Source organism: Protopterus annectens, chromosome 14.part0 (assembly GCF_019279795.1).
Source record: "Protopterus annectens isolate FY-2018-M chromosome 14.part0, PAN1.0, whole genome shotgun sequence".
In the NCBI taxonomy this organism is placed as follows: domain Eukaryota; kingdom Metazoa; phylum Chordata; order Ceratodontiformes; family Protopteridae; genus Protopterus; species Protopterus annectens.
The window spans coordinates 1,123,994,321-1,124,022,118 of record NC_056748.1 but is presented as its reverse complement, the minus strand read 5'-3'; the positions used below and the strand labels follow the sequence as shown (position 1 = coordinate 1,124,022,118).

Here is a 27,798-nt window from a genome sequence, read left to right as displayed (position 1 = left end):
TTACAACAGGCTGTCCTGAGCCAAAATCATCAGTAAATAAAGAGGTTTATTTCAAGGAAAAAACAAATTGTTTTAAAAACTTGAGGTACAAAGCACACAAAATGTTGCTAATCAAAAAGAATCAGACTGTACAAGGTAGGTGGCTCACATGGTCAGATACATCTTGCCAGGGCCCACTCTTAGACTTCACCTCCTTTTTCAAAGAGTGATGTACCAGTCATGCCTGGGATGATTTTATGAATACCCATCCAGTCTTCCACTTCCTTGGTCACAAACACACATGCATGTAATTTACATACATGAGTATATGATGAAAGATCGGACACTAAAAACACTGAATCCAAAACACTGAACACAGGAGACCTAGCATTCAGAAAACAAAAAACAATAAAACACCTCTTTGCAGGGGCAATCCCCTCACCTCCCATATAGGAGGTATGGCTGTGTGCATACGTGGTTTGATATATATATATATATATATATATATATATATATATATATATATTTACTATATATACATAAAATGGGGGTGTAATATGTGAGGTGAATAACTTCAAATCCTAATACTAGATTACTATAGGAGAAATTTGCATGTCACGTAGTATACAGTCCTTCTACAAGTTTATGTAGAACAAAAACTTCACACAGTGAAGAGGCTCATATTCAGTATTACTGCTATCTTCCAGAATATCCTGAAAAAAAAGAGAGTCAGATAGCACATTTCTCTGGGAATATCAAACAGTTCTGGTATTCAGACTGTAAGGCTGTGCATACAGCTGAGGCTAAGGAAATGTATTACAGTGGTGACCCATACAATTAACATCTCTTAACTCACTTTGGTTTTTAAGCTTGGAACACTATCTACTGAGCAATTTATGTACATACACACAACACATGCCTTTGGGGACAGACCTTGCACATGCTGTGAGATCCAAGAAGGGACAATAATCCATAATCCTCATTTTATGAGTTGACATTTAAAAATAAAATAATGAAATCAAAAGGTTATTTATGGTGCCTTAGCATGCAGCTTCTCGGCAAAGAAAAAACAAAACTTCTATGCTGATAATGTGGGTCTATATTAGATAAACGAAAGTTTATCTTACCGAACGCTGACATTATCGAAAATCCCGGAACTCGAAACTGCAATTGTGGGGGGGTTGCACCCCCCACACCCCCCGCTAAATATATATTCCAACTCAACAGATCGCACTACAGTGAGGAAAGGGCAAATATTCCCATCTTCACTGTACTGTGATCTCACAATTCCGGTTTCGGGTTCCAGGATTTTTGCTCATGTTAGCGTTCGGGAAGATAAACTTTCGTTTATCTAGTATAGATCCGATAATGTCTATGTACACACGGCCTAGCTCATGGGAAAGGTACCAGTCCTGCCATTTTTGAAATGTCTAGGCTAAACAGACTCATCTGAATTAACCAGTAACATTTTACCACACAGAAGTCCTACATGGTGGCAACTGGTCACCCAGGAAATCTTGGCCAGAACCTGTGCACTACTTTGTCACACAGACTCAAAGGTATACCAATAGGTTTTGCAGTTACTTTGTTCTACGGTTGTTCTAAACACTGAATTGTCCTGTGGAGATGTTGTCACTCTTATTTTATTGACTTCTCTTGGAGTTCTTGACATTTGTGGTGTTCTTCAGCATCCCACAATACTGATGTTTTGCTACACTGTTTGTAGAGTTGTACTTTGCTCCAAAACAAGTGCAGTTCTTCAATCAGTTGCCTAGAAAGGGCAGCTCTCTTTACTGCTGCTCCAGTGGAGTGCAAGGACACCCAAAGGACAGGCACAACCTTCCTGGAAGAAAAGGGATCTAGGCATGCATACCACTTAAGTGTCCAACATAGGGACTCCGTCACCAAAACGTGGCTGTGACCTAAGGCATCAATCTTCAACATGTTCAATTTCAATTAAGCCTTCCAAGTATACCCTCCATATCATCAAGGGAATACAGACTTGTAATTTGTTTGTCAGGGCAGAAGAGGTAAAACAGAGTACACGTCAAATAAAAATGCTACAGTGACCCTTCACCTCTAATCAAATCACCTAAGGACAGAATGAGCAAAGTGAGTAAGAAATGACCCACACCTGACCCTTATGGGACAGCAAACTGCAAAGGGTATGTAGGATCCAAAAGTATTCCCCCAATCAATACGTTCTAGGGATGACCAGAAAAGTATGAAGCAAACGAGTCCAGGAGGCCACAGTGCAGAAATAATGTTTGTTCATGATATCATGACCCACAGTACTGAAAGCTACTGAGCAACTATCAGTACAGAAAAAAGGTGACAAACTATGGCTATAAAGAAAATTAGTAACTATCCTAAGAAGGCTGTCTAATTACTACATGGAAAATAAAAACTATATTGATTTAGGAGTCCATGAGCCCACAAATTTTTAAATATGATCCAAGCTGCATTAAGAAAAAAAAAAATTCTCAACAGCCCCACCTAAAAATGGAAAAAATTCAAGCTAAGGCATAAGTTATTCAGATTGAGTCTAAAGACGGATTCCTAATAACTAAAATAACTAAAATGACTAAAGTTGCATCTGAAAGAAAAGGAAAAATATCAGCATTCAAACAGAACACTAAAACCTGATGAGCAATTAGTGCCAATATGTTAAAGCTGGTGATACCTACTCTAGAAGGAAAGGGATCCAGCCCACAAGTGCAAAGGTGCTTCCCAAAAATCAAACATAGAAGCTAACTGTAATCAGGAATATCAAACTTAAGATAAGTGACAACAATTACATCCTCTACCTGTGAGCAGCCTATGAGGTCTGCAAGAGTCAAAAGCACATTTAAATGTCAACAACCTTCTCAATGAAAAGCCAAGAACAGACTCGCTCTAAAAGCCCTACATGTTGTTCAGCTTGTACAGTCTATCCACCACAATAAGAGAACAACTGCTCAGGTGGTTACAGCACAGATCTTCTTACAACACATATCTGGTAATGAACATTATACTAATTTTATTCAAGTTAGTCATCACAACAATCTACATGCCTCTATCAAGGGTCTGAATTATGTCCCTCTCATCTCAAGGCACAGAAGTCAACATAGAAATTATGGCTTGTGTGCCTTCAAGGTGGTGAGGTGTACATCAGATAGAGTGCTTAGGTTGACAGCAGAAGTCAGTGACCTATTACTTTTAATAACTAGGCAAAAGGTCTACTATCCTACTGTCTGAGAGGAGCTGATGAACCTTAAAATAACACACTCAAAAATCTAGGTCAACCTTTAAAAAAAGTTAAGTACTCCATAAACCCAAGTTCAGGAAGATGAATATGGGAGAGTTCAAAAGGAAACGTGATCAGGAGTTCATAAGACAGGACCCGCTTTATGAGTCCCACAATATGGAGACTAAATGGCCAAAAAACAGACTTACATATACCAAGTGTAATATGGCCATTTCTTGGAATATTACCTTCTCTCCAAGATATAGCAATCTTGAAGATGGTATATATAAATTAAGAAGGTAAGGGGAGGGCTTGCCCCCCACACACATCTCCGAGGTAAAGGAGGGAACCTGCTCACCCAGCAAAAAAAAAAAAAATGTAAAAGGAGAAGAGTGATGTTCAATATTTGAACTTTCTGCATTTTCTGTCTTTTTTTTTCTGTGGGTCAGCACTCTAGTAGTTCTGACATTTCTATACGGAGCTGATAAAAACAATAAGACTGGCTCTACCACCACGGCAGACGTTGTCCCATCAAGCTTCAATATCAAGTCAAGACTGTCTCCTAAATTATGCATTTTTACCCTGCACATGGAAGCACAAAGCACAACGTCACCTCTGGTCAAGATATGCATAAAGAACATATCCAAACACCAACATCTAAACATCCTGGCCTTCTCCTAAGTCATCCCAATCCATAATAATGTCTTTCACAGTCAAACAAGCAGAGGTGAAGAAAAGAAAAAGAAAAAAAATATATGGTTATGCCAGCTCCTCTTCCCTCCAAAATAACTGAAGAATTGATTTTAGACCAGTCAAAATTCTGCTCTTTCTCCCACTCATTCTTTATATTACAAGTTCATTTTTTAATGTATTTTACATTTGTTGACCGGGATAGTCCGACTGGATGCATGTCCATTTTCAGCGGAGGCCCGGGGAGAAAAGCTCCAAGGGTAAGCAGATACAGCATTACATAATACCAGCATTACATATTACAAACAGACTACTTACAGAGATTACATAAGTAAGCAAGTTAAACAAGTTCCACAGGTTAGAGTTAATTCTTTAATCCTTTAAGTCCAAAAAGAAACTATATGATTTTAACACAAGTGACCTAAATTAGACAGTTTGATAAAATGCATGGTTATGCTCTACATGTAGTACTGTGCTATGAAGTAACAACCACATTTATTTTTAATGAATGCAGAGACTAACCTGGAATGTCTCGGAGACCCTGTGCAGAAACTCTATGACAAACAGTGGGGGCACCTCCGTCTGGATAACTGCCACAAAGAACATCTTTTCCCTGTAGACACTGATAAGGTAGTGGTGTGGTGTTGGGATGACTGGTGGCACATTTTCAAACTCTCCTGCATTTTCCTGGGCTTCAAAAAAATAATCACAAACTGAGCGGCTAACCACACTCTTCCAGTGTTTTTCCAGAAATATGTCACCAGACGAGTTTATTAAAAATAAGCTATGGATCATTTTCTTCCAGAACAACACTGTAGAAAACAAACAGTAAGTAAATACAAGGTTATTCCACATTAATGCAAACAATTAAAGTCATGTTCCAGGACTGTACAAGATGTCAGCAGATTGTCAGTTTTGGCATCACAAAACATGGTTATAATTAAGTGTATTACGGAAGCTCTAAGTATACAAGACCTTCATCTCACACCACCATGCTCATACAACAGCTTTTCTACTTTGTGAATCAAACAAGACCTTCTCACATTACCACGCTCATACAACAGCCTATCTCGTGAATCACACCAGTTTGTCAAGAAATACACAAAACATATTGTGCAGAAGACAATAAAAATGGTACAGATAAGATGTTTTTTGGCCTTTCTCTCACACACACATGGTTTGAAGCTAAGACCACATTTCGCACCACTATTCTATGTGTAATTTGTTGCTGCATATTACTACTTAAATTCTCTAAAACATCAGAAGTAAGATTAAAATTACTGTCTTCCCTTTGTGTATAATTTAAAGCAGCAGTTTTATGCCGGTTAGTCTGGGAGAAGAGTTATGGTTCAAATACTGACACAGAAACATTCTCTATGCCTGCTCTTAAATCTGTGAAATAAACTCAAGAGTGCATCATTACTGATTTTTGCATTAAACATTCACATTTTAGGAGCAGCACATTCAAAATACAGCCCTGTGAGCAAGGCAGACTCAAGGCCAATAAATAACCCGCAAACAGGTTTGAAACACTGTGTCCAAAATGCCAGCATGTGACAAAGTCTAAGACAACCAACTAGAAGTGCTGTAATCATTAACATTCCATGCTCAAATACAGAGACAACACCAGTGGCATTATTTTAATGCAATACATTATACCAGTGAAGGACTGCTTCCCCAGTGATATCCTTTTCCACACTAATTTGTTACCATTACATAAAAAGGCTACCAGAAGTAAGGAGGTGGGTGTGATGCCCCTGCACTGGCCCAGTAATTAAGAAGCCTCAATCCTCTCCACTGGGAACAGCGGGGAACGTACACATTGGGAGGATGACAAGTACACATACACTGTAAAGTGCAATTTCCCTTAAGGGCAAACAGAGACCACAGTCAGTCTTGGGCTGGTTTCTCCCTCTTTCTCCAGATCAACAATAAGACTCCCCACTGGCACAGTTATAGAGTTGGGTCCTTAGCCAGGGTTCCAAGCCAAGTCCTCCAGCGCTCTCTCTGTCCAACCAATGCTTTGTGTCCCTGCCCAATCGGTTGATACACACACACACACACTCTTGGAGATTTGTTTTACACACGCATATACACACCTGGGAAAGGCTGGCACAGGTTTGCTAGCTATACTCCCTTCTGCCCAGACTATAAAGGTAGTTATTACTGCCACCAGACTATAAAGGTACTTATTACTGCCACCAGAACCCCTTATCAGCTACTTTAAGGCCCTTAGCAAAGGATGGCCAATCCTACTGTGTAGTGTTACTATTAATCCAAATGGTAGTTCGACCACGAACAAGGCTATTCAGGAGTGGCCTGTACAGTGTCAACAGATATGCAAGTACTCTAAGAGCTTAAATATCTCTAAGCAGACCAGCCACAATTAAAAGGTTTAAACATATTTAAATAATAAAACAACAAGACAATACTCAGTAAACAAACAGTTACTTCAAAGTTTAAATATTTAAAACAGAATAGTCAAAAATAAAGAAAACAGCTAAGCTATATTTTACTATATTCATATCTGACTCTAAAAGAGTTACTACACCCTAGAAACTTACTTACAGCAAGGCAAGTGCAGAAGGTGGTGCTGAGTGGTTGTTTCTAGGTCAAAAACAAGATACAATATGCACAGTCTTTCTCTGATAGAGTTCTTAAATTAATATCAAATATTACTGCTGGGTTAGCTTGGATAACATCACTTGTTGTCACCTGACTTCAGTTCCCATGCTAAACCCCCTTTGTCAGAAACTAACAGAATTTTGGCATCTCCCTGCGAAAAATGCATATTTCTCAGATGTTTGCATATCCTGGACGTAAAACACTTCTACATCTTAAGCCTAGTAATTACTTCTCTTTCAAGACAATACAAACAACTTTTAGCTCTAGACATCGAGTCTGCTACTGCACTGAAACTGAGAGATAACATCTCTTACTACATTATTATGAAACAAATTTTCTCTGAATTTTTTTCAAGTTAACCTTCTGTGTTCCATTTTCCATTAAACATATACATCTAAACAGTCACAATAGTGCAGGCACATTCCTGTTGTACTCCAACAGGGCAGGCTGTGGTTACATTTTAGGTCAGTAGTTTACACATACTTCTGTATAAATCATATCAATATTCACAAATGACATACAATTATTTACAAAATTCTAGACAGCTGGGCTGCCAGTATTTCCCTTTGTCACGGTGGGCAACTGGAGTACGACTTCAGAGTGTATCCAATGATAAAGACAGCAGCACATACGTAACAGCAGAGCATTGTTAAAGTTATAATTAAGTGAGCTATCTATCATGCTGACACTTCAGACAGTGTTCAACTCCTACAGATCTTAGGAAGATCTGCCATTTACAATACAAGTGAAACTACAAAATGACCAAGAAACAAAGCTGATGGCAAAACTGCCAAAAATTGTTTCTTTGGGGTGAAGGCACCATTAAAGGGAATACATAAGAGAAATTAAAGGATGAATAAACTCAGGGGTTAGAGGAATAAACCCCTTAAAAGGTTTGCTGCTGGCTATTAGAAATCATTCAGTTTATTTTCAGCCACCAATACAACTGACTGACATGGGCCTACAGCCCCTACTACATACAACAGCTGCTTATAAAAACTATGTAGTGCAACTCCGCTCAGCCAAAGCTCACTGCTAGCCATGGAGTTAAGTAATTACATAGGGTTCACTGCATTTTCTAAGATTAAACTGGCTGTATACTTGAAACACCGGCAATTATGGAAAAGTAATAGACTCCTGAATCCCATCCATTTCAACCCGTATTTATAGACTTGTAAAGAACATTAATATACTGGAAGTGTCCAGTATATTAGGAAAGTCACAGAACCATGACACTTGCCTCATGCAAAGGAACCGACAGACTTGCCACGTTTTACTCATTACAAACATTCTAAAGATATCGGCAATTAACTGGTATGGTATAATGGCGAGTATTGCTGCCTCTCAATGCTCACTTATTCAATTTGATTCCTGGCTCGAATGCTGTCTTTGCAGAGTTTGCATATCCCTCCCCAAATCTAATTCAGGTTTATGTAAGGGGCTTCATTTCCTTCCCACCTCCCAAAAATATGCCGAGAGGTGAACTGGCATTCAAACCGCTGCTTACCAGGGCAGGATCAGTCTCACAATGGTCATATGGCAATAACCAGTACTGGACAGGATACCTGCACATTCATACATTTTCAGTAACCAGTTTACCAGGAGTTCCAGGAAGTGTGCAAAACCATGAAATTAGCTTTAATGTGAAACACTACATAACATTACTTATGTGATCCACTTATGTGTCTGCACGGACTTTTTTCATTTTTTTAAAGGGGGCAAGCCATCTGCACTGCTGATACAAGAGGCAGGATCCCTTCACACCCCAAATTTTCATATCTCAATTTTGAAATCACCATACCTCAGAGAAAAAGGGAATTGTACTTTGTTAATATTCAGAGACAATGCAATCTTGGACACAATAAAATGGGGAAAGGATGGAGGTTACCAATGTTGCAAAAGTGAACTAGCTGGACATTTATTGTTATGGTAAGTTCTTAGCACAACTGTACTATATCCTTCATTGATCATAGGAAGATTTCCAAGGAATTTTAGAAAATCGGGGAGGACGACTGAGTAACGGAACGGAGTTGAAAATTCCTTGGTGACTGAGCCAGCAAAGCCAGTTCTACACCTGGAAAGGGCATCAATTTTACAGTATTTTATAAAGGTGTGTATGGAAGACCAAGTGTCCTAAGGAGGAAGAATAGATTTTCTTGGTAGCCTGATGTGAAGGACTCTTTTTAGAAACTGTTTAACCAAAAAACATGCAGAAACACAGATCCAAAAGCACACAGGTGGAGATGGCTGAAAGATGTGCTTTAAATAGGAGAATATGCCAGTCCTGAAATGAGCAGCTCACACAGAAAGGAAATAATCATACGAATACCCATGTAATAACAATTCTGTCCCTCACCCCTCTGCACCAAATAAATATTTATTCCATTTGGAAGAATAGCATTTTCTTGTAGCAGGTTTTCCAGCCTCCTTTAACAGGTGTAGCACATCCCGAGAAAATAGGATTCTGATACCATTCAAGCACCTATCATCCAAAGTAACAGGTTTAGGTTTTCAAAGTTTGGGTGAATGACAAAGCCCTTCTGTTGTACAAGCAAGTCCATTCCAACAGGTAACATGCGATGGCTGCTCTTGTCCAGGCAGAAAAGAAGGGAAGAACCAATGTTGTCTGGGCCAAAAGGAGGATGTCACCAACAGCATATTTCAATTGTCCTTCCTAGCTTTGACCAGGACCTACAGAATCCAAGGAAATGGAGAAAAAGCAAAAATGAAGGTTCCTTTCCATGAGACTGACATGGTGTCTCCCTCTCCAAGCATCTGGGAATGGATCTCTGGAGAAAAAAAAAACAAACAGTCTGAGCTGCATGTTCAGAGTAAAGACAACTGGACATGTTTGGGGATTTTCCCCAATGATGGATAATCTGCACGAGGACCTCTGTTCAACATCCATTTGTGAGTGTCTACCTTGGATCTGCTCAGGTAATCTGCCTGTATTCATCTCTGAGAGAATGTAAACTGCCTGAAGAAAGGGATTGTGCTGAACAGCTATTTCCCAGGAAAGTCTGCAGAGAGGATAAGATTTGGCCCCTTCCTGTTTGTTGATGTTCCACATCACAGTGGAACTCTTTGGAAAGATTCAGAAAGGTCCTAGAGGCCAAAAGTGAAGAATTAAGAGGCCTTTCATTTTCTCGATATTTATGTGGTTGCTCCTGTCCTGATTTGACCATGCACCTTGGACTTAAGTCAATAGAACATACTCCCCAATCCAGGTTTGAGCCATCTATGAAAGGTTTCTGGATAAGTGAACAGACCAGAAAGGGCACTATTGGAAAGTGACATCTTGTTGATCCACCAAAGGGCTTCTTTTTCATGAAGGGCAAGAGAGGAATTGTGAGGTTCAGGGGTTGGCAGCCCTGTCCTCAAATGTATGTGAGACACCACTGAATCACTCTCATTTGGAGCTACGCAAAAAAAAAAAAAAAAAAAAAACATCTTTTTTATTGTTGAAGCATACCACTCTTGGAAAGGCCAATTCTAGGGGGGAGAGAGAGACTGGAAATAAGATATTAGTAACTGCACCTGGCCCTCAGGAATGAATGCTATTGTGAATATAGATATGGCATCCTAGGAAAACTGGACACTGAAAAGAGAAGGACAGACTTTTTTTCAAATTTAAGGTGAAACTCAAAGAAAAAGGTCTGTGGTGAAGAAGCTTGTCTCTTCAAGATGTCTGGAAAAGAACAGTCTATTCATTGGTAGCTATATATGCATTACATATATATATAGGTTCTCTTCAGAAGGTCAAGTGTGTGTTTGGTTGACAGATGCTCAGTCGACTGTATGTGATTGACTATGTAGCTGGTGAACAGGTGTCCAAGACTGCACAATTTCTGGGGGGAGGGGGAGGGCTAAGGCAGACAGTCACAAGCTGGTTGATTTGTCAGGAAAGGTACCCATTGGTCCTTTAAAGTCTGACTGGGATTTCTCTTGGAACTTCTTTTAGGAGAACTGTTTTACCCTTTTGGTAAAGTTAATCTCTCTTTCCTACAGGTTATGGAAGATTTCAGTAAGCGCAGGGCCAAACAGATTTTTCCTATCCAGAAAGGCATCCAATATTCTGGACATGCTGTTTTCCAACAAAGAGTGTAACCTTAACCAAGAGTACCTTCTTAAAGCAGACCCAGTAGGAGCAGGTCTTGAAGCATCTGCAGCATCATAACTACATTTAATAGTGTGTTGTGCGACCTGAGTAGCAGAACGGAGCACAGACAAAATAGAAGACTTATCGGATTCAGTTAAGTCTGACATGCACCTACTCATATCACCTAGAATAGATAAAAGATATCTAATCATATGGGTATGGCAATTAATAGCACAGAAAGACATGGACACACTTTCTATACCTGCCCTACTGTATTTGTAATTAGACAAAGTATTAGTAGATAGGAGCAGTTTAGTGAGATTATCATATTCAACAGACATTACTTCTTGACCCGAAGAAGGATTTCTCTGTAGAAACTTGTATCTGGGATCTTACAAAACCTATCAGTTTTTTTTTTTTGGGGGGGGGGTGCTGGAGGTTAGGACTCTGGGGTTAAACAAGCCATGACAAGGGTATCTTGTAAGGACTCTAGAACAGGGGCATTGCTAAAGGCTTCAGAACTCCCACCTACAGCAAGTCATAACATCTTCTTTGCACTTCTGGCTCTTGCTTTCCCTCCCAAAGGAAATGCTGCATCATTTTCAAAATGTTGCCTGCAAAGGAAAGCTTCTGTAAGGGAGGATCAGGGGACGCGGCATCCTCATCCTCCAAGGGAGGATCAGGGGACGCGGCATCCTCATCCTCCAAGGGAGGATCAGGGGACGCGGCATCCTCATCCTCCAAGGGAGGATCAGGGGACGCGGCATCCTCATCCTCCAAGGGAGGATCAGGGGACGCTGCATCCTCATCCTCCAAGGGAGGATCAGGGGCTGCATCCTCATCCTCCAAGGGAGGATCAGGGACGCGGCATCCTCATCCTCCAAGGGAGGATCAGGGACGCGGCATCCTCATCCTCCAAGGGAGGATCAGGGGCGGCATCCTCATCCTCCAAGGGAGGATCAGGGACGCGCATCCTCATCCTCCAAGGGAGGATCAGGGGACGCGGCATCCTCATCCTCCAAGGGAGGATCAGGGGACGCGGCATCCTCATCCTCCAAGGGAGGATCAGGGGACGCGGCATCCTCATCCTCCAAGGGAGGATCAGGAGACGCGGCATCCTCATCCTCCAAGGGAGGATCAGGAGACGCGGCATCCTCATCCTCCAAGGGAGGATCAAGAGACGCGGCATTCTCATCCTCCAAGGGAGGATCAAGAGACGCGGCATTCTCATCCTCCAAGGGAGGATCAGAAGACATGGCATCCACATCCTCTAATTCAAAACTTACTGAAGAAAGGAAATGGGAGGACTACGCCAGAGAGTCCACCTCTGACTCAGAGTCTTCCACTTCAGAAGAAGAGTCCCTGACCCTATAATAAGGGGAAGAAGCATGATAAGAAAGGCTTTCGAGGCACAAGTACCTTAAAAAGCCATTGGGAGAAGTCATGCCACTTTTTTGTGGGTCCCTGGTTGTAGAATGGGAAGTATGCTCCCAAGAAGAAGAAGCAACTGAAAGAAAAACATCAGGAGAAATGTACTGGGGGGGATCCAACCCCTGACATGCCTCAATAATGACACTGAAAAATTCCTCTCAGACAAGGATTTTAGATATGCCCTTAAGTCCCTAAAAGTAAGCCAGGGATCCCCCTTCATGGCTTAATCAGCCATCTTATTGGTCATGCATACATTCAGCGCCTTGTTGACCTACAAGATCATGACAGCAGCAGCAGCAACTAAAATCGGGAGGTCTAAGGGGTCAAGTGCCACAGCAGACACATTCGGGTCAGACCAGATAACATAGGCTTTGAAATGCTTCGACTTGTTGGGCTTCTTTTGAGGCTACTGAGAGGAATCTGACTGGGAAGATTCAGAGGCTATCCTAACCTGTGCAGGCTCCTTTGGACTTTAGCTTTCTAAAAAAGTGTTGAGAGGCTAAACAACTCCATGAAGTTTTAGGTTCAAAGGATTAGCATATGAAACACTCCTTATGCCTATGAAAAAAAGCAGAATAAACACTGTGAATGTTTATCAATATACAGTATCTGGTTTTAAAACATGTATATTCCTTATGTATAAAATAAACACTCTCGCAACTGGGTCACAGGTGTTATGTATAGTGTGAGAGGAAGGCGCCCGATCTCTGGTATACCGGCCAGACGTATGGTATCCCTAACTGGATACTCCCATATGTAAGCAATGCTGAAACAGTGTTTAATGAAGGACAACAACACTGACTGCAGATGAACAAGAGAAAGGAAAAAAAATAAATTTTAACTGTTCCCCTCAAGTAGGCCATCCCCTTGGTTGTAAAATATAATACATGAAGCCATAACTAGATATTCATTTTATAACACAGGGAATTAAAACCAGTACTGGATTTGTTTTACTCAAATGTTGTACTCCAGCGGGGTCGATATTATATCCTCGAACGCTTAAAAAAGTGAACGCTGATTGATCTAACTTATTTTCGCGAAACTGCAAAATATCGAAGCAGCAGAAACTCAATTTTTTTCCTAGGGAAAGAATTTGGTTGTCCGTTTCTGTTGCTTCGGTATTTGCAGTGTTATGGTGGAAAGTTACCGGTTGGATTCAGGTAAGTGTGCGATTGTGTGGATGTGAGAGTGTTAAGGTGATTTAGGTGAGTTAGGGTTAGGGCTCGGGTTAGGTGTGTGTGCGACTGAGTGGACATGAGGGTTAGGGTGGATTTAAGTGAGTTAGGGTTAGGGAGCGAGTGAAGGGAGTGTGCAATAGTGACGGACCTTAGGGTTGGGGTTTGGGTTAAGGTAAGTGGGTAGTTAGTGGTGTGTGCATAGTTTAGTGTAGGGTTAGGTATATGTGTGTGGATTTCTGTTTGTTTGGTGTGCTTGTGTTGTGTGTATGCGTTTTGGATCAGTGATTTTTTTCCCTGGGGGGGGGAAATCGCTGATCTGACAGTTCGAGATTGTAATCTTTCGCTTAAATTAGGTCAATCAATCAGCGTTCGCTTTTTTAAGCGTTCGATGATATAATATAGACCCCTCCAGCGCACCATGAATTTTCAGCCGACACTCAAACTCAACATGTTGATGCTCAATTACTATCACTGAATTTACCATTCCCTCTATCTGGACGCAATTTTATACCGTTCCCTCCATCTGGAAGCAGTTTTATACCCTTCCAATACACAAAGGAGGTAACTCTACTGAAATATCCAATTTTAGACCTATAGCCATACTCTCACCACTCTCCAAAATTCTTGAAAAATGTATACACAAACGGGTCATACACTACTTTCTGCAAGGAAATCTACTTACACCTACCCAACATGGCTTTCGTCCTATACATAGCACCACTACAGCTCTCCTGTCTTTTCTTAACTCGGTATCACTTGCTAGGGACAACAACAATAAACTTCTCTCGTCTGTTTGCCAATCTCTCAAAAACCTTTGATACAGTCTCTCAAAGACTCCTTCTCCATAAACTCACAAATTTACACTTCTCACCAGCTACTGTTTCTTGGTTTGAAAGCTACCTCTCCGACAGACGCCAATCAGTAAAATGGTTCTCAGCATAGTCCCCCCTCCACCCTGTTAAAATGGGCGTTCCACAAGGGTCCATTCTTGGCCCTCTTCTTTTTAACATCTTTACTAATCTTCTCTCCTCTTCTTGTCATGGATCCTCCTTGATACAATGCGCAGATGATTCTAAACTAATCACTACTGCCGACTCTCCAACTCAACTAAACGTGGTCACACAGGCCTCTTTCACCTCTGTCGAAAATCAACTTATTCTAAATCCTAAGAAAACAAAATTACTACTCTTCCTCCCTAAAAACCTCTATCATAACAAAACTTCCTTCACAACACTATCACAAAACACCCAAATGCAGGTTGACACCAGTACAAAACTCCCAGATGTTACTATTGGTGTTCCCCTTTCATTTGATTTACATTAATAACTATCATCAGAAGCTAGGTCTCGTCTAGCGTAACAAAACGTACTGCAACGCAAGCCTTTTCTAGCTGCTACCGCTTACCCACTGTACTCCACAGTTCGCAAATTCTCATTTGCCTCAGCACTGGTCTACTAACCAAGTTAGAAACAACCTACAACAAGATTGACAAATTTGCAGCGCAAAACACATACAAATCCCATCACTGTCTTTCACTAAAAGAACTAAGTTGGTTAGAATTACCTAACCTGTTCCATTTCAACCAATTTCAGATCATTCACTCAGTTCTTTACAAGCCTTCTTACTGTCCTACTACATCAAATAGAAGCTCTCATTATTTACCTACAAGGTCACTCCGCAGTTCGGAACAAAACCTACTGAAAATCCACAAACCTAAGACCAAAATTGGTCACTATGTCTGTAGCTTTAATCCTTCCAAGGCTCGGAATAGCCTACCTCTGGATATTAGATCCCTTGGGCAACCCAAACAATTCAAATCAGCTACTAAAAAATACGTGCCAAGTAAATGGCTCTGTCAAGGTAATTACCCTCCATAAACCCCCCTAGTATCCTTTCTTTCCATTTGCTTTCTCGTCTTTCTCTGTTCTAACTTTATTTCTATCACTTCTAACTGCTGCATCTCTGTCTAAACACACATTGTAAACTATCCCAGTTTCACTGGTTATAATTTAACCTGTATGTAATACATACCACAAAATGTCTTCCTTCTGATGAATGCATTTCATTAACTGTCTACATGAAAAGTATTATTTAATTTCTGTATTTTAATATGTACTATAAGCATATGTTTTCTTTTGATGAATGTATTTCTATAATTGTTAAAATGACTAACATGTAATTTCTCCTCAGGCCTCCGCTTAAAAAGGGCTATGTAGCCCAGTCGGACAAACCTAATCAACAAATGTAAAACAAATAAATACATACATACATACATAAATTACCTGGTACCTGATGCAAACCTTAAATCCACTTTACAATATGAATATTCTTAATCACTGTCCTTAAATTTCACAAGAAAATGGCAAACTATTTCAAACCTATAACGCTGTAACGACAGAATCCACCAACAGGCTAGAATGACTATTATTGTCTGTCAAGATATCAAAAAGCATTACACTCTGCGGCCAGTAGGAGTTGTTCTATCACATCTGCTTAGGGAGGAAAAATACTAAATATCCAGACTGCAGATTTAATGAGTTATCATTATATCAGAAATCAAGAAAAGTCAACATGCATCTCCGTGCAAACATGTCATGATCAAAACTACCTATACTGATAATTTTCCTCTTTCATCTATTCACATTCATAAATATACTAATTATTTTAGTTCTAATGGGAGCATGACAATTTAAGACCAGCCCTGCTCCCTAGCTGTCTAAAGATACCAAGCAATTATTGAAAAAAATGGGGTAATGCATTGGAAAACATGAAGGAATGCAGTACTATAGCCAGTCTTCGGTTACACAAAGAAACACTCCCAAAAACAAGATCAAAACGGAAAAAATAACTACCATAATAGACCACAAACTGTGAACCAATGTAGCCTTCTGGTCAGCCATAAATCATCACTTAAATCCAGGTCAATTACAGCCCACCATAGGTTTAACTAACCAAAAAGCAGTACCACTAACCAATTAACCACTCATTTTATACAGCTACCTCTCTTACTAACACCACACCGACCCCCTACCACCACTTCTCACATTTCCCCCGTAAAACCACAAAGTAGCCAAAAGATCTTTACCGTCCAAACAGTACCTACTGCTATAATCAAGAAGCTACTCCTTAAACTCAAACCCACCACCCTGGCCACAGATTAAATATCTGATGAATATATTAAAGTAGTAGCAGAAGCCTTATCTTGCCCAGTGTCAATCCTAATAAATAGGTCAGTTATGGAAGGATATGTTCCTGCACTTTGGAACAAGTCATATACTTTACATCTGCACAAAGGAGGTCAATCCAATGACGTTTCTATCTACAGCCCTATAGTTATCTTATCCATCTATCGAAGATACTAGAAAAGTGTATTCCTAGACAAGTCCTCAACTTTATTACAGACAACCTTCTCACCCCATCCCAGCATGGCTTCTGTCTGCACCAAAGCACTACAACTGCGCGTCTAACCTTTATCACTACCATCAACAGGAGTGGGAATAATGGCAACTCAGTCTCAACGATATTCCTGGATTTGTTAAAGGCATTTGACAATTAATCCCATTAGAAACGATTAAACTATCTTTAACAGGCCTAGTCCCATCATTAACCTGGTCTCATAGCTAACTCTGAAAGAGGATGCAGATAATCAAATGGGACAAATTACATCTCCATCTTTCTACCTGTAACAGTTGGAGTCCCCAAAGCTCGTTATTAGGTCCTCTGCTGCTTAACATCTCCACCAACGATCTGCAAAGAGCAACTAAACCTGCAACCCGTCATAGATATGCAGGTCACTCTACACTGTGTTCTGATAACATGCACCACTTAACTCGGTAATATCTAACCTTTGTTGAGGAATGGCTAACGGACTCAATACTAACTCAGTAATATCTAACCTTTGTTGAGGAATGGCTAACGGACTCAATACTAACTCAGTAATATCTAACCTTTGTTGAGGAACGGCTAACGGACTCAATACTAACTCAGTAATATCTAACCTTTGTTGAGGAATGGCTAACGGACTCAATACTAACTCAGTAATATCTAACCTTTGTTGAGGAAAGGCTAACTCAGTAATATCTAACCTTTGTTGAGGAACGGCTAACGGACTCAATACTAACTCAGTAATATCTAACCTTTGTTGAGGAACGGCTAACGGACTCAATACTAACTCAGTAATATCTAACCTTTGTTGAGGAACGGCTAACGGACTCAATACTAACTCAGTAATATCTAACCTTTGTTGAGGAACGGCTAACGGACTCAATACTAACTCAGTAATATCTAACCTTTGTTGAGGAATGGCTAACGGACTCAATACTAACTCGGTAATATCTAACCTTTGTTGAGGAATGGCTAACGGACTCAATACTATTAAATCTCAAGAAAGCAAAACTGACTCAATTCACCCCAAAGCAGCTAGGCATGCTCAGCTACTTACCATCACCTCCTCCAGTAATACTGCAATACAACTAGTAACCAACACCAAACTAGTATGAGGCATCACTGCTGACAGTCTGAAATTCAACCACAGCAAAAAAAAGGCAATAAAAAGAACAGCTTCCACACTGTAATGATCATCATGTTCGCCTGACATGCAAAAGGTCCCCTGTCCATGGCAGCGCTAGCCACCTGGAGGTATAAGCCTTTCCTCTAGATGGTTGTCAGTGTTGAAGTGACACCCCGACGCCTTGTGCAAAAATGGGAAAAAGGGTCTGTGGGTGGATGGGTGGGTGGGTGGGTGGATGGATCACCAAAAGCTAGGGATCCTGTACAAGATCAAACTGTACTAAACAGACAATGCCGCAACAACCATAGCACCTTCTTTCCTTCTCCCTACCCTACTTTATACTGCCCCAGTACCCATCAACCTGCACCCTACCCTACTTTATACTGCCCCAGTACCCATCAACCTGCATTCCACCTCACTAGACCAGTGTTTCAACAAAACAGCTAAATTTTCCTCAAACCACAGCCAACAAAATCACCACTGTGTACTTCTAAAACAATTTCAGTAGCTCAAGCTATGACACTTCCTCACTCATTCACAATTAGTGACAACCCACAAACTCCTGCATCTCCCTGAAAAGTATCCCATCCTAATCAACATGCTCCAGTAGTACAACCCCAGCAGGCCACAAAGATCTGTAGACAAGCTGTTACTGACTATCAGCAAGGACTCCTCTGGAGAAACACTGAGCTCCTCCTTTACTGAAAACTATGAACTCTTAAGACAAATTAGGAATGTTAAATTGTTTAAAATCAGCTAAAACAACATCTGTCTGCTACATGGCAATGCTCATGCTCCACTCTTGAATAAGTCCTTATCCCTAACTCTGCTGATAACTTCCTACAACTCGACTCTTTTTTGTCAGACTCATTCTTCCCCAACTGCCACAATTCCTGATATATCTTGGAAACCATATTGTATGTCAAAACATCAACCCTGTAAACAACTTTTAGGTACTACACATATTAAATTCTTTGAATCTTTACATATTTCTGTAACATATTGTTCTAAACAGCTGTATGTTATCTGCCTAACTTGTAACTACTGTGGAGCTTTTCTCTCCGAGTATCCACTGAAAAGGGGCATCTGTTTGCTCAGTTGTAAAATCCAGCTAACAAATGCAATAAATATTGTTTGAGAGCCTGAGCTGCAGAAGAACAAATCAATATCTCCTTATTTATCTATCTTTTGTTAACCTGGTTAGTCCACCTGGGCTGTTGGCCCTTTTCCAGTGGAAACCCAAGGAGAAAAGCTCCACACAAATATGTACACAACACATTACAAACATTCGTGACAAATGGATACAATACAAATAATGGAAATTAATTCAACATAATCTAAGCTTATCTAAAGCTGAAGCAAAGATTTCAGACTTTACCCCATCAGCAGACTCTTGGTTATGTACCCAATCATCTGTACAATCATACACACATATACGCCTGTAGTACCTTATATACTTTTTTTTAGGGACGATGTGTGGAATGTTACCCATACTTATTCTGATACCAGCCATCCTCCAGGGGCTGAAAATACAGGAAGAATAGGACAAGAATAACATCTCCTTAGTTCAGAGGGAACATCTATTTGTACCCATAAAAATACCTCATTAGTCCTGCCAAAGAAAATTCCTCCATATGAGGAAAAGAATTAAAGATTTCTTCACAATCAGAGAGTTGAGCTTGGGATTTTACAAGAGCAGTTGTCCTATTTCCATCAAAATCAGACTAATCAGACTTTGCTTCCATGGGAATAATTTTACAGGGAATGCCCATATGGACAGGATTCTGCGGACCAGTATTTACTGCCTGTAACGCTTGTCTAGCCAAGGTAAGGCACTATTCTTTTTAAAAGTAGTAACCTAATTGGAAAAACAATTACTATTTTTTGTGTGTAATAGGACTTCTTACATAAGAGCATAAGGGAACCGACTTGAAGAAGGGAAGTCGGTCTGGGAAGTCTGCCTGTTCTGATGGTCACACCTGACCTGGTTCCCAGACCCAAAGAAGATGGTTCTCCCATGCCCATATCAAGCACTGGAACAGCTGAAGAGAATGTGGCTGACCCCCAGTTCATGCTGGCCAAAAAAACTACATCAAAGGAAGCCGGAGAATTAACTGAGCAGTCTGTGGAACAACCAATGGGCCACTGCAGGTACACCCACTATCAGCTGAGGCACAGACTGAATCCTCAAAAATGGCAAGAACTCCTTGGTTAAGTGACTTTTGCTTTCTAAGTACTGCGAGAGAACAGCCAGCCAAACCAAGGTAAGTATCAATGATATAACGGAGTAAGAAGCACCAAAAGTGATAGGTGTAGCTGGAATGGGTCGGTTGGAAGGTAAGTTGTCACAGAGTGTTCACAAGCAGTACACTTACACTCATAACACTTTCCTCAGTTCCTTAGATTATAAAATGTAAAAGTAGAACAGAATTCTAGTGCCAATACTGTTCACTCACACAATCAAAATGGAAGGTAGGTTGTCACGAGGTGAGCACAACTATTACAATGACACAATTCCCCATTGGTTTTTGTGTAAACTTTTCTGTTCCACAAACTTCAAAGTTTCACAATCATTAATTTTGCACAAAATTAGTCCCAAACACCTTAACAAAAACACTAAGCTAAAAATACGGCCCCTGACTGGAAACTTTTGATACTTTGAAAATATACTGAATTTCTTAAGTCATTAGAGGAGTGACACCTCCAAGTGTTTTTACAGTTGCATCCCACCGACACCTCTAGGCATCAAATACTGACTGTTCACATTTGCTTTAACAAATCCAAAACCATGTTACATACAAAGTATTAAAATATTTCATCTTCAAATTTACACAATGGCAGATATGAATGTGTTAATATTTGATCTCTGTCTAGAGCAGGTAAAGACAAATCATTGCTGTTGATATAGTATTTATTTATATTCTCATAAATGTTATGCTTTTCTAAATATCTCAACAGCTATGTAGTGCAGACAGAACTGCTTAGCTTCATATGAATACTCTCAGGTGAATGAACAAAATGCTGCTAACCAAGTGCGTGTAACTTGAGTGGTTGCTGGTATACTGTAAGCTGTTTACAAAACATGACAAACTTAACAGTTACTGTGTTTACTCTGACTTATAAAATCCAGTTTGTGAACTAAAATCTAAAAAATACTACCACTATAAAAAAAAGTTTGTGCTGAAGAGTTTGCCAGTTACACTTCATAAAGCTGCGGCTCCCCCTTAGTTAAATATTGCATTTTTTAGATTATTTGCAGAACAGTTTAGTGTAGAGTCATTTGCATACTGTATGATGGATGCATGTTTACTTGCTGTGTGCAGATCATTGATGAAGATGCTGAACAGCAGAGGACCTAATACTGAGCCTTAATCCCTCAAGAGAAGCAAACATTTATTGGAAATTGAGGACATACTTGGATTCTTTCAAAAAGCTTAGGCTCCGCCCATTGAAATTACAGTTCAAACTTCCAGAGCTCCACTGGACGGAATGAGTTAATGGGGAAATACCACTCTTGGTCAAAATTAGATAAATATTTTTATAAAAGGACAAGAATTTCTGAGTTAAGGGATACCCCAATGGGGACCAAACTGCCAGATACAAACTTCTTAGCTAAGTGCTGCTCCTGTAAAGTCCAGGAGATGCTTCTTCTCAAGAATGTAAGACAGTAATGAAGAAAGCTTCACTCTGTTTATCTTCCTCCCTGGGCATTAACCAAGCAGTCAGAGTGAAGCAGTTGGCGGAGCTACAGCTTTATGAAGCTGGCTGGCTGTTGTTTCCTGGGTAGAAACAACCCATAAAGCCTAAAGGTTACTGCAGCAGTGGGGATAATGAACATCTGGTAGATCTGCAGAGCAGGTATTATGAAGGAGATTAAAGAATAAAGAGATGATGTTTAAAGAAATGGAGGAATTAAGTACAAATTTTATGTTGGTCACTAAAAACAGGACTCTGTGCATCTTCAATGAGTTCTTCTTTTGGCATTTCCCGGTTAGGGGTCGCCACAGCAGAACTCCAGTCCACTAATGATTGGCAGTAGATTTTTTATGGGTGCAGACATGTTAGGTCAATGTCCAACCTTCAACGAAGGCACGCCCATTCTGCGCATGTCTTTCGAACACTACTCGACACTAGCGCTGAGGCAGGCAGCAAGAATTACAGAAAACTGCAGCTCATTTACAGAAAGAAAGAGGAGGCACACCACACCAAGCACTCCGCTATGACAGCACAGCATTTCACAAACAACAATCACCTACATAACATTCAAACATACTGGGTCAATGCAGAATGTGAGAGAATAAACGTTTCTAAGAAATCGTGAATTCCTTCAACCACATTCAAAAAGTAGTTATTTGAAGTTACAAAGACACAGACAACAGGACAGACTCCAGGTAGTTATAGGCTGCCAGTTCTAGTGCAACTCTTCAGCACGGTGTTAGAAACAAAGAAAATTTCTGTCTCGCGTGAAAAAGCAGCTGTAAAAGTAATTCCAAAACAAGAGAAGGATTCAACATGGCATACTCCTACAGGCCTATTGCAGTTCTATATCATGACTGTAACTTATAGTAGTACTGGTGAAACTCTTAGCAAAAGACATACCTCAATTAGTATATAATGATGAATGCAAGTTTATGGGAGGAAGGCCAACCTTTTATATTGTACTGAAAACAGAGATGTTAATGAAAGCAGCGTTAAGAGCCTCTGAGGTCATTATGGACACTGTTTAGATGCAGAGAAGGCTTCTGACAGTGCATCTATTTGCCACACTGGTATTTAAACATTTTTGAAAAGAATTTACTGACATTTTTTTTTTTAATTTTTTATTTACTTAACATTTGTTGACCGGGAAGGTCCGACTAGATTTCACAGAGTCTGTTTTCAGCGGAGGCCCAGGGAAAAATGCTCCAGATGCATGTCTTTGGAATGTGGGAGGAAACTGGAGTACCCAGAGGAAACCCACGCAAACACAGGGAGAACATACAAACTCCACACAGACGGCACCCCAGCCGAGAATTGAACCGGAAAACCTCTTGCTGTGAGGCGACGACATTAACCGCTGCACCACTGTGCCGCCCATGATTCCATAAAATTTATAAGATATCTCCAGCTCCAGGAATGTCAAGGTCCTTTGTGCAGTCAAGGAGAACAAGGCAGGTGTGTTCTCTCACCACCTTTTGTTTGCTTTATATTTAGAAGTTTTCAGACCATGACAAGGAGGTCAGACATGAGAAGATACAGGGTACAATGGAATAAGAAAAGCTTTCTTTGTCTGCAGATAACAGACTGACTTAAACAACCGACTCTTAAAATATATATATATATATATATATATATATATATATATATTGAGAGATGTTGTTTCAGATGTTAGGCAACTTCGACAAATATTAGAGAACAAGATTAACACAGCAGAAGTAAAGGAAGTGGGAGTAAACAGTGCTTTTCTCTGATTATGAAATAGGCTTATCCATAGTTACAGCAAGAAGAATAAATTAAATAAATACTTGGGCATTTGGTTAGGTTATACTTTAGAACAAGCTACTGCCAAAATATATGGAAGGTTAAAGAAAACGATCAAAGGAAGACTTCTGTAAAGAAACTGCTTCAAATTAAACTTATCAAAGAGTTCACAGAGTACAATTTCTTAGTTCTACCTTTCCAAACTCCAGGGCACAGCAGCCTACTCAACTGAAAGAACAAGAATGCTAAAGTGATATACAGTGATCAAATAAAAATAGAAGACAGCTGGTGCACCTGGAGGTGGAAATCAGAGACATAGGAGAGGTTGCTTAGTGCAGCAGCAGCAAGGACAGTAAGCAAACGCATCCAAAAACATTTTTATACTTTTTACAAACTGTGGATAATGTTCTCGAATGCATGCACACTGCTGGCAGTGTGAAGAATGAACACTGGCAACAAGGGAGCACATATTTTGGTTGTGTATAAGGATAAATAGTTGTCAGGAAAATTTAGTCAGCCTGTTACCAAGGGTTTTAAGAAGCAAAGTGCTAACGCCTAGAATGCTTATGCTTTTAGCGTAGGACAAGGAGACTATTAAACACACGGGAGTAATGGCATTCTTAACACTCTGGGTAAAACGAAATCTTACACAAAGATGGAAGTTAGGATTAAGAACTAAAATTACAAATATGAAGAATTTGCCTTACAACTGATTTTAAAACCTTCATCTTAAAGGGCACATTTTATTTTGTGGGTTGGTGTAAGATGCAGGGTTTGATTCTCACCTTTGGTCACTGTTTGGATATTGATTAGGCATGGAATAGTCTGCTGACTGATTGCCTAGTATTTACCTATGAACTAAAATATAACGTTGATTGTTGAATTAGTTTGCACTGTTCCTATTGGGAATTCATATGGTGACCCACATTAGTAATGTGAGGACTCAAATTTAAAACTGTATTGACACAAATTAATAAACAAATAATCTCTTGGAAACATCAAATTTCCCCCTTTCACTCTAGAATTCAGGTTGTTAAAATGTCTACATTTCCCAAAATACTGTCTGTACTTCAACACCTCCTGCATTTAAACTTGGAGCACTAAAATTAAAGCTGTTCAAAGGAAAATCTTTTAAATTATTTATGGAAAGAGCAGAAACCTTGTATATCTAGAAATAAAATGTATAAACAATTACAACAGGGAGGTTGGGGAGTACCTAATTTATAAGGATATAGTGCTGTGGTTATTGGCCGATATTTTAAAATGAGGCATGCTCAAAAGCCAACATAGTTTGAATCAGAATTTCAAATTATTCTCAGGGAGAAGGTAGAAGTAACAATAATACATCACGCAAGATGTGGGACCAAGAAGGGTGCATGACTTGTTTGAGAATAAATTTTACCTAAAGTATTTTGACATAACAAGGAAAGATGTCTGGATGGGGACCAGGATAAGGGGTTACTCTGAAATCCAAATTGATAACAGTATAGCGGTATGGAAAAAAACTGACTGATAAAGGCGTTTTCTTCGTTAATGATGTGGGGCAAGAGATCATCGTTGTTTACTGCCATACAGGCACGTTGAAAATGGAGGAAATCAAGAGATCACGTGCAGCGTTATGTTCAGCTTCGAACTACTGTAAGTAAGAGTCTGCATATGGCGGGTAAGGACTGGGTCATGTGGTTAATCAAAAATAATTGTAAGAGTATGCATATGGCGGGTAAGGACTGGGTGATGTGGTTAATCAAAGGTAATTGCTCATTCAACTTATTATTAACAAGTGCAAAAGTCCCAAGACAAAAAACAATCTGAGTTAGTAAATGACACGGGACAAGATACAATTATACATGTTAACTCTACATTGGAAACCCAATTATGTTGTGCCTTCCAGGATAGGGAACGGTCACGTGTTACTATATGCTGATGGAAATATTCCCCTAGGCAAAAATTATATATATGAAGCATCCATAAGTGGCTACTCATCTGACAGGTTCGAACGCAAATATCAAGATACCTCTCTTCCCTTCTGGTGCTGTAGCACCCAGCCTGCCAAATTTTGATTATGATATGAGATTGTACTATTAGGGAATTATGGCACAGCACTATTGACAAGATAATAAATAGGCTACTCATGCCCACCCCCCAACTCCAGAGATGTTCATTTCTGGCTACTAACCCCTCTAGAAATAATAAAATGAGTGATACAGGGTTTAAATGGATTCAAGTAAGAACTGCAGTGCTTTTCAGTACTTTCTGTAAACAATGGAAAGTAATCACCACAGATTGGATAACGTATTTCATGGGCATTTTCCAAAGTATAAATGGTTGGAAGAGTAAACAGAAGGGATATGAATGAGTGGGTGGAATTATCACCCATCTTCTTTAGCTACATTTACACAGCGTGCAGGGTTTGTACTCCGAAACACAAATATATACTCTCCTGATAGCTGCTGAAATGTATACAAAGAATTAAATGATTCATGACACAAGTTACAGACATAAGGGAGTGTTTGTGTAATTAGTCAACATTTTTGTTGGCATTGTACGATAAGACACGATAAATTTACAGCATCAGAATACACCTTCGGAATTTAATGTTATATAATATTTACAGCATCAGAATACACCTTCGGAATTTAATGTCATATAATAGTGATTATCAATGATTTATATGCAATAGCTTAAACCACTCACTAATCTTTTATCACTCACTGTCATGTATATAGCACGTTTTACCTTTTCTATTTTTAAAATTCTCACCCTTTTTATTTTTAAGTTTCTCTCCTTAATTGGACTCTTTTCAATTCACATTACACCTGGGAAATACATAGCACCACTACATCCAGAGATTTGTCAAATTTACTGGCTAGAGAGGCAGAGAAATAATACATCACAGGTCAACACAGGAAAAGACAGAAAAACCCACGTGTGTAGACTGATAACTTGTCTTTTGCTGTGATTAAAGTAGGACTATAAGATTAGTGAAGTGTTGGCAACACTTTTGGAGCACTTTTTTTTTTTGTCGTGTCTTGGACATCCCACCTCTGACTCCTTAAATATGAACACTATTTTTTTTATTCATTTATTACCTGACAGGAGAACAAGTTTAAATAAAGTATTTTCCATCCCCTATATAGGCCACGAGAACAAGAATAAATAAAATGCACATGCCTTATCCAATACTGGACATCAGTACCATTATCTTGTGAGCTTTTACTAAACTGCAATAAAGACAACAAAAGGAATATTTATGTTTACATTACTTATTTTTGAAACCTAACAGCTATAAAATTTTCTAACATAATAGGAGACAAAATAATATGCATAGTTCACCTTTAACACGATTACAATCCTCCACAGCACATTATACAAACACAGTCAGTTTCTACTGCCCCTTCATTATAAACTAGATATTTCTTATAGCCATACATTTCTTTCAATGTCTTATGTCCAGAAGGACGGAGAACAAAACATATTCAAGGACAAGGGTCCGAAATAAATATATTTATTTATACGTGTTTATCAAAGTAAATAAGACAACTTTCATTAATATCCATTTTCTAAACATACATGAGCTCCTTACACAGCACAACTATACACAGTTTCAGAACTGAAGGCAATAATCTCCAAACCTGCCTTTCAAATCGAGGTGGTCTAATGGTTAAGGTGCTTGCCTTACAAACACAAGGTGCACGGTTTGAGTCTCACAAGGAATAATTGGCTAGGCTCGCAAGGGCAGTTAACCTAGTACTAACCTATGAACCTAAGACATAATGATTTGCTGAGCAGATGAACTACCTACAGTGTACTTTCGCTGTCAAGCAACAAGTGATTCAAATTAGTCTATTAACAGCATAATGGCAATTAAACATAGGGTACAGTGACAGAATAAACATACCCCTTAACACAAAAATAAATTTCAAAATACTACATTCGTAATGTTTCTCGTTATATATCTCACTAGTTTCACCCGCTATGAGATAAGATAGTAAACTACTACCATGCCCAACAATTTAAACAAACAATATCATCAACTGTTTAGCTGTATACTACAAAAACTAACTACCTGAATGAACGTCACCGGTACCAACTATTTGTTTGCCCCGCTACTGCTTCCGTGGCCAATGCCGCAACAAAGCCCCCAATTGCTTGGTGTCTATCACATTGCCGGTCCACGGAAATTGCCAGGTGACCAACGCACTGCCTGCAGCCCCCAAAAAGGATTAAAGCACTTGACTGCGGTATCCCTTCGTTCATTGGGCGTGTATATATTGCTAGGAAACCGTCATTTAACCTCATAAATCGGTCTCAGGTCACTTTTTTAAAATACTACAAATGTTCATTTTGAGAAGTTAATACAATAAGAGAATATATATTAGCACACATTTAGTGTCTGTAGTCAAAGGTCTGTAACTCTGATGGTTGTCATTTTTTAAGGGTACTCCACTACTTTTTGTCTCTCAACTTTGCCAGTTTTAGAATACTGAACCAAAAAGGGGCGTCCCTCAAAACTAGGGTTAGCTGAGAGGTATTACAATAAGCATTAGTATATATTAATAAAGGGAAGCGAGTTTACAATATTAGCAGTATGCGTAGTTTA

General features: G+C 39.6%; 1 protein-coding gene across 2 annotated transcripts in view; it reads right to left on the bottom strand.

Moving 5' to 3' along the window:
- The window catches only part of LOC122789446 (AP-3 complex subunit mu-1), a 243,651-nt gene extending 216,163 nt beyond the window's left edge, over positions 1 to 27,488 (bottom strand). For both annotated transcript variants that reach the window (XM_044056909.1, XR_006362810.1), the window contains exons 1-2: positions 27,265 to 27,488; positions 4,418 to 4,707 (exon numbers count right to left, since the gene is read on the bottom strand). In XM_044056909.1, coding sequence (XP_043912844.1) covers positions 4,418 to 4,690 — 273 coding nt within the window. In that variant the 5' untranslated portion in view covers positions 4,691 to 4,707; positions 27,265 to 27,488. The remainder of the gene's footprint in view (positions 1 to 4,417; positions 4,708 to 27,264) is intronic.
- Between the last annotated feature and the right edge of the window lie 310 nt (positions 27,489 to 27,798).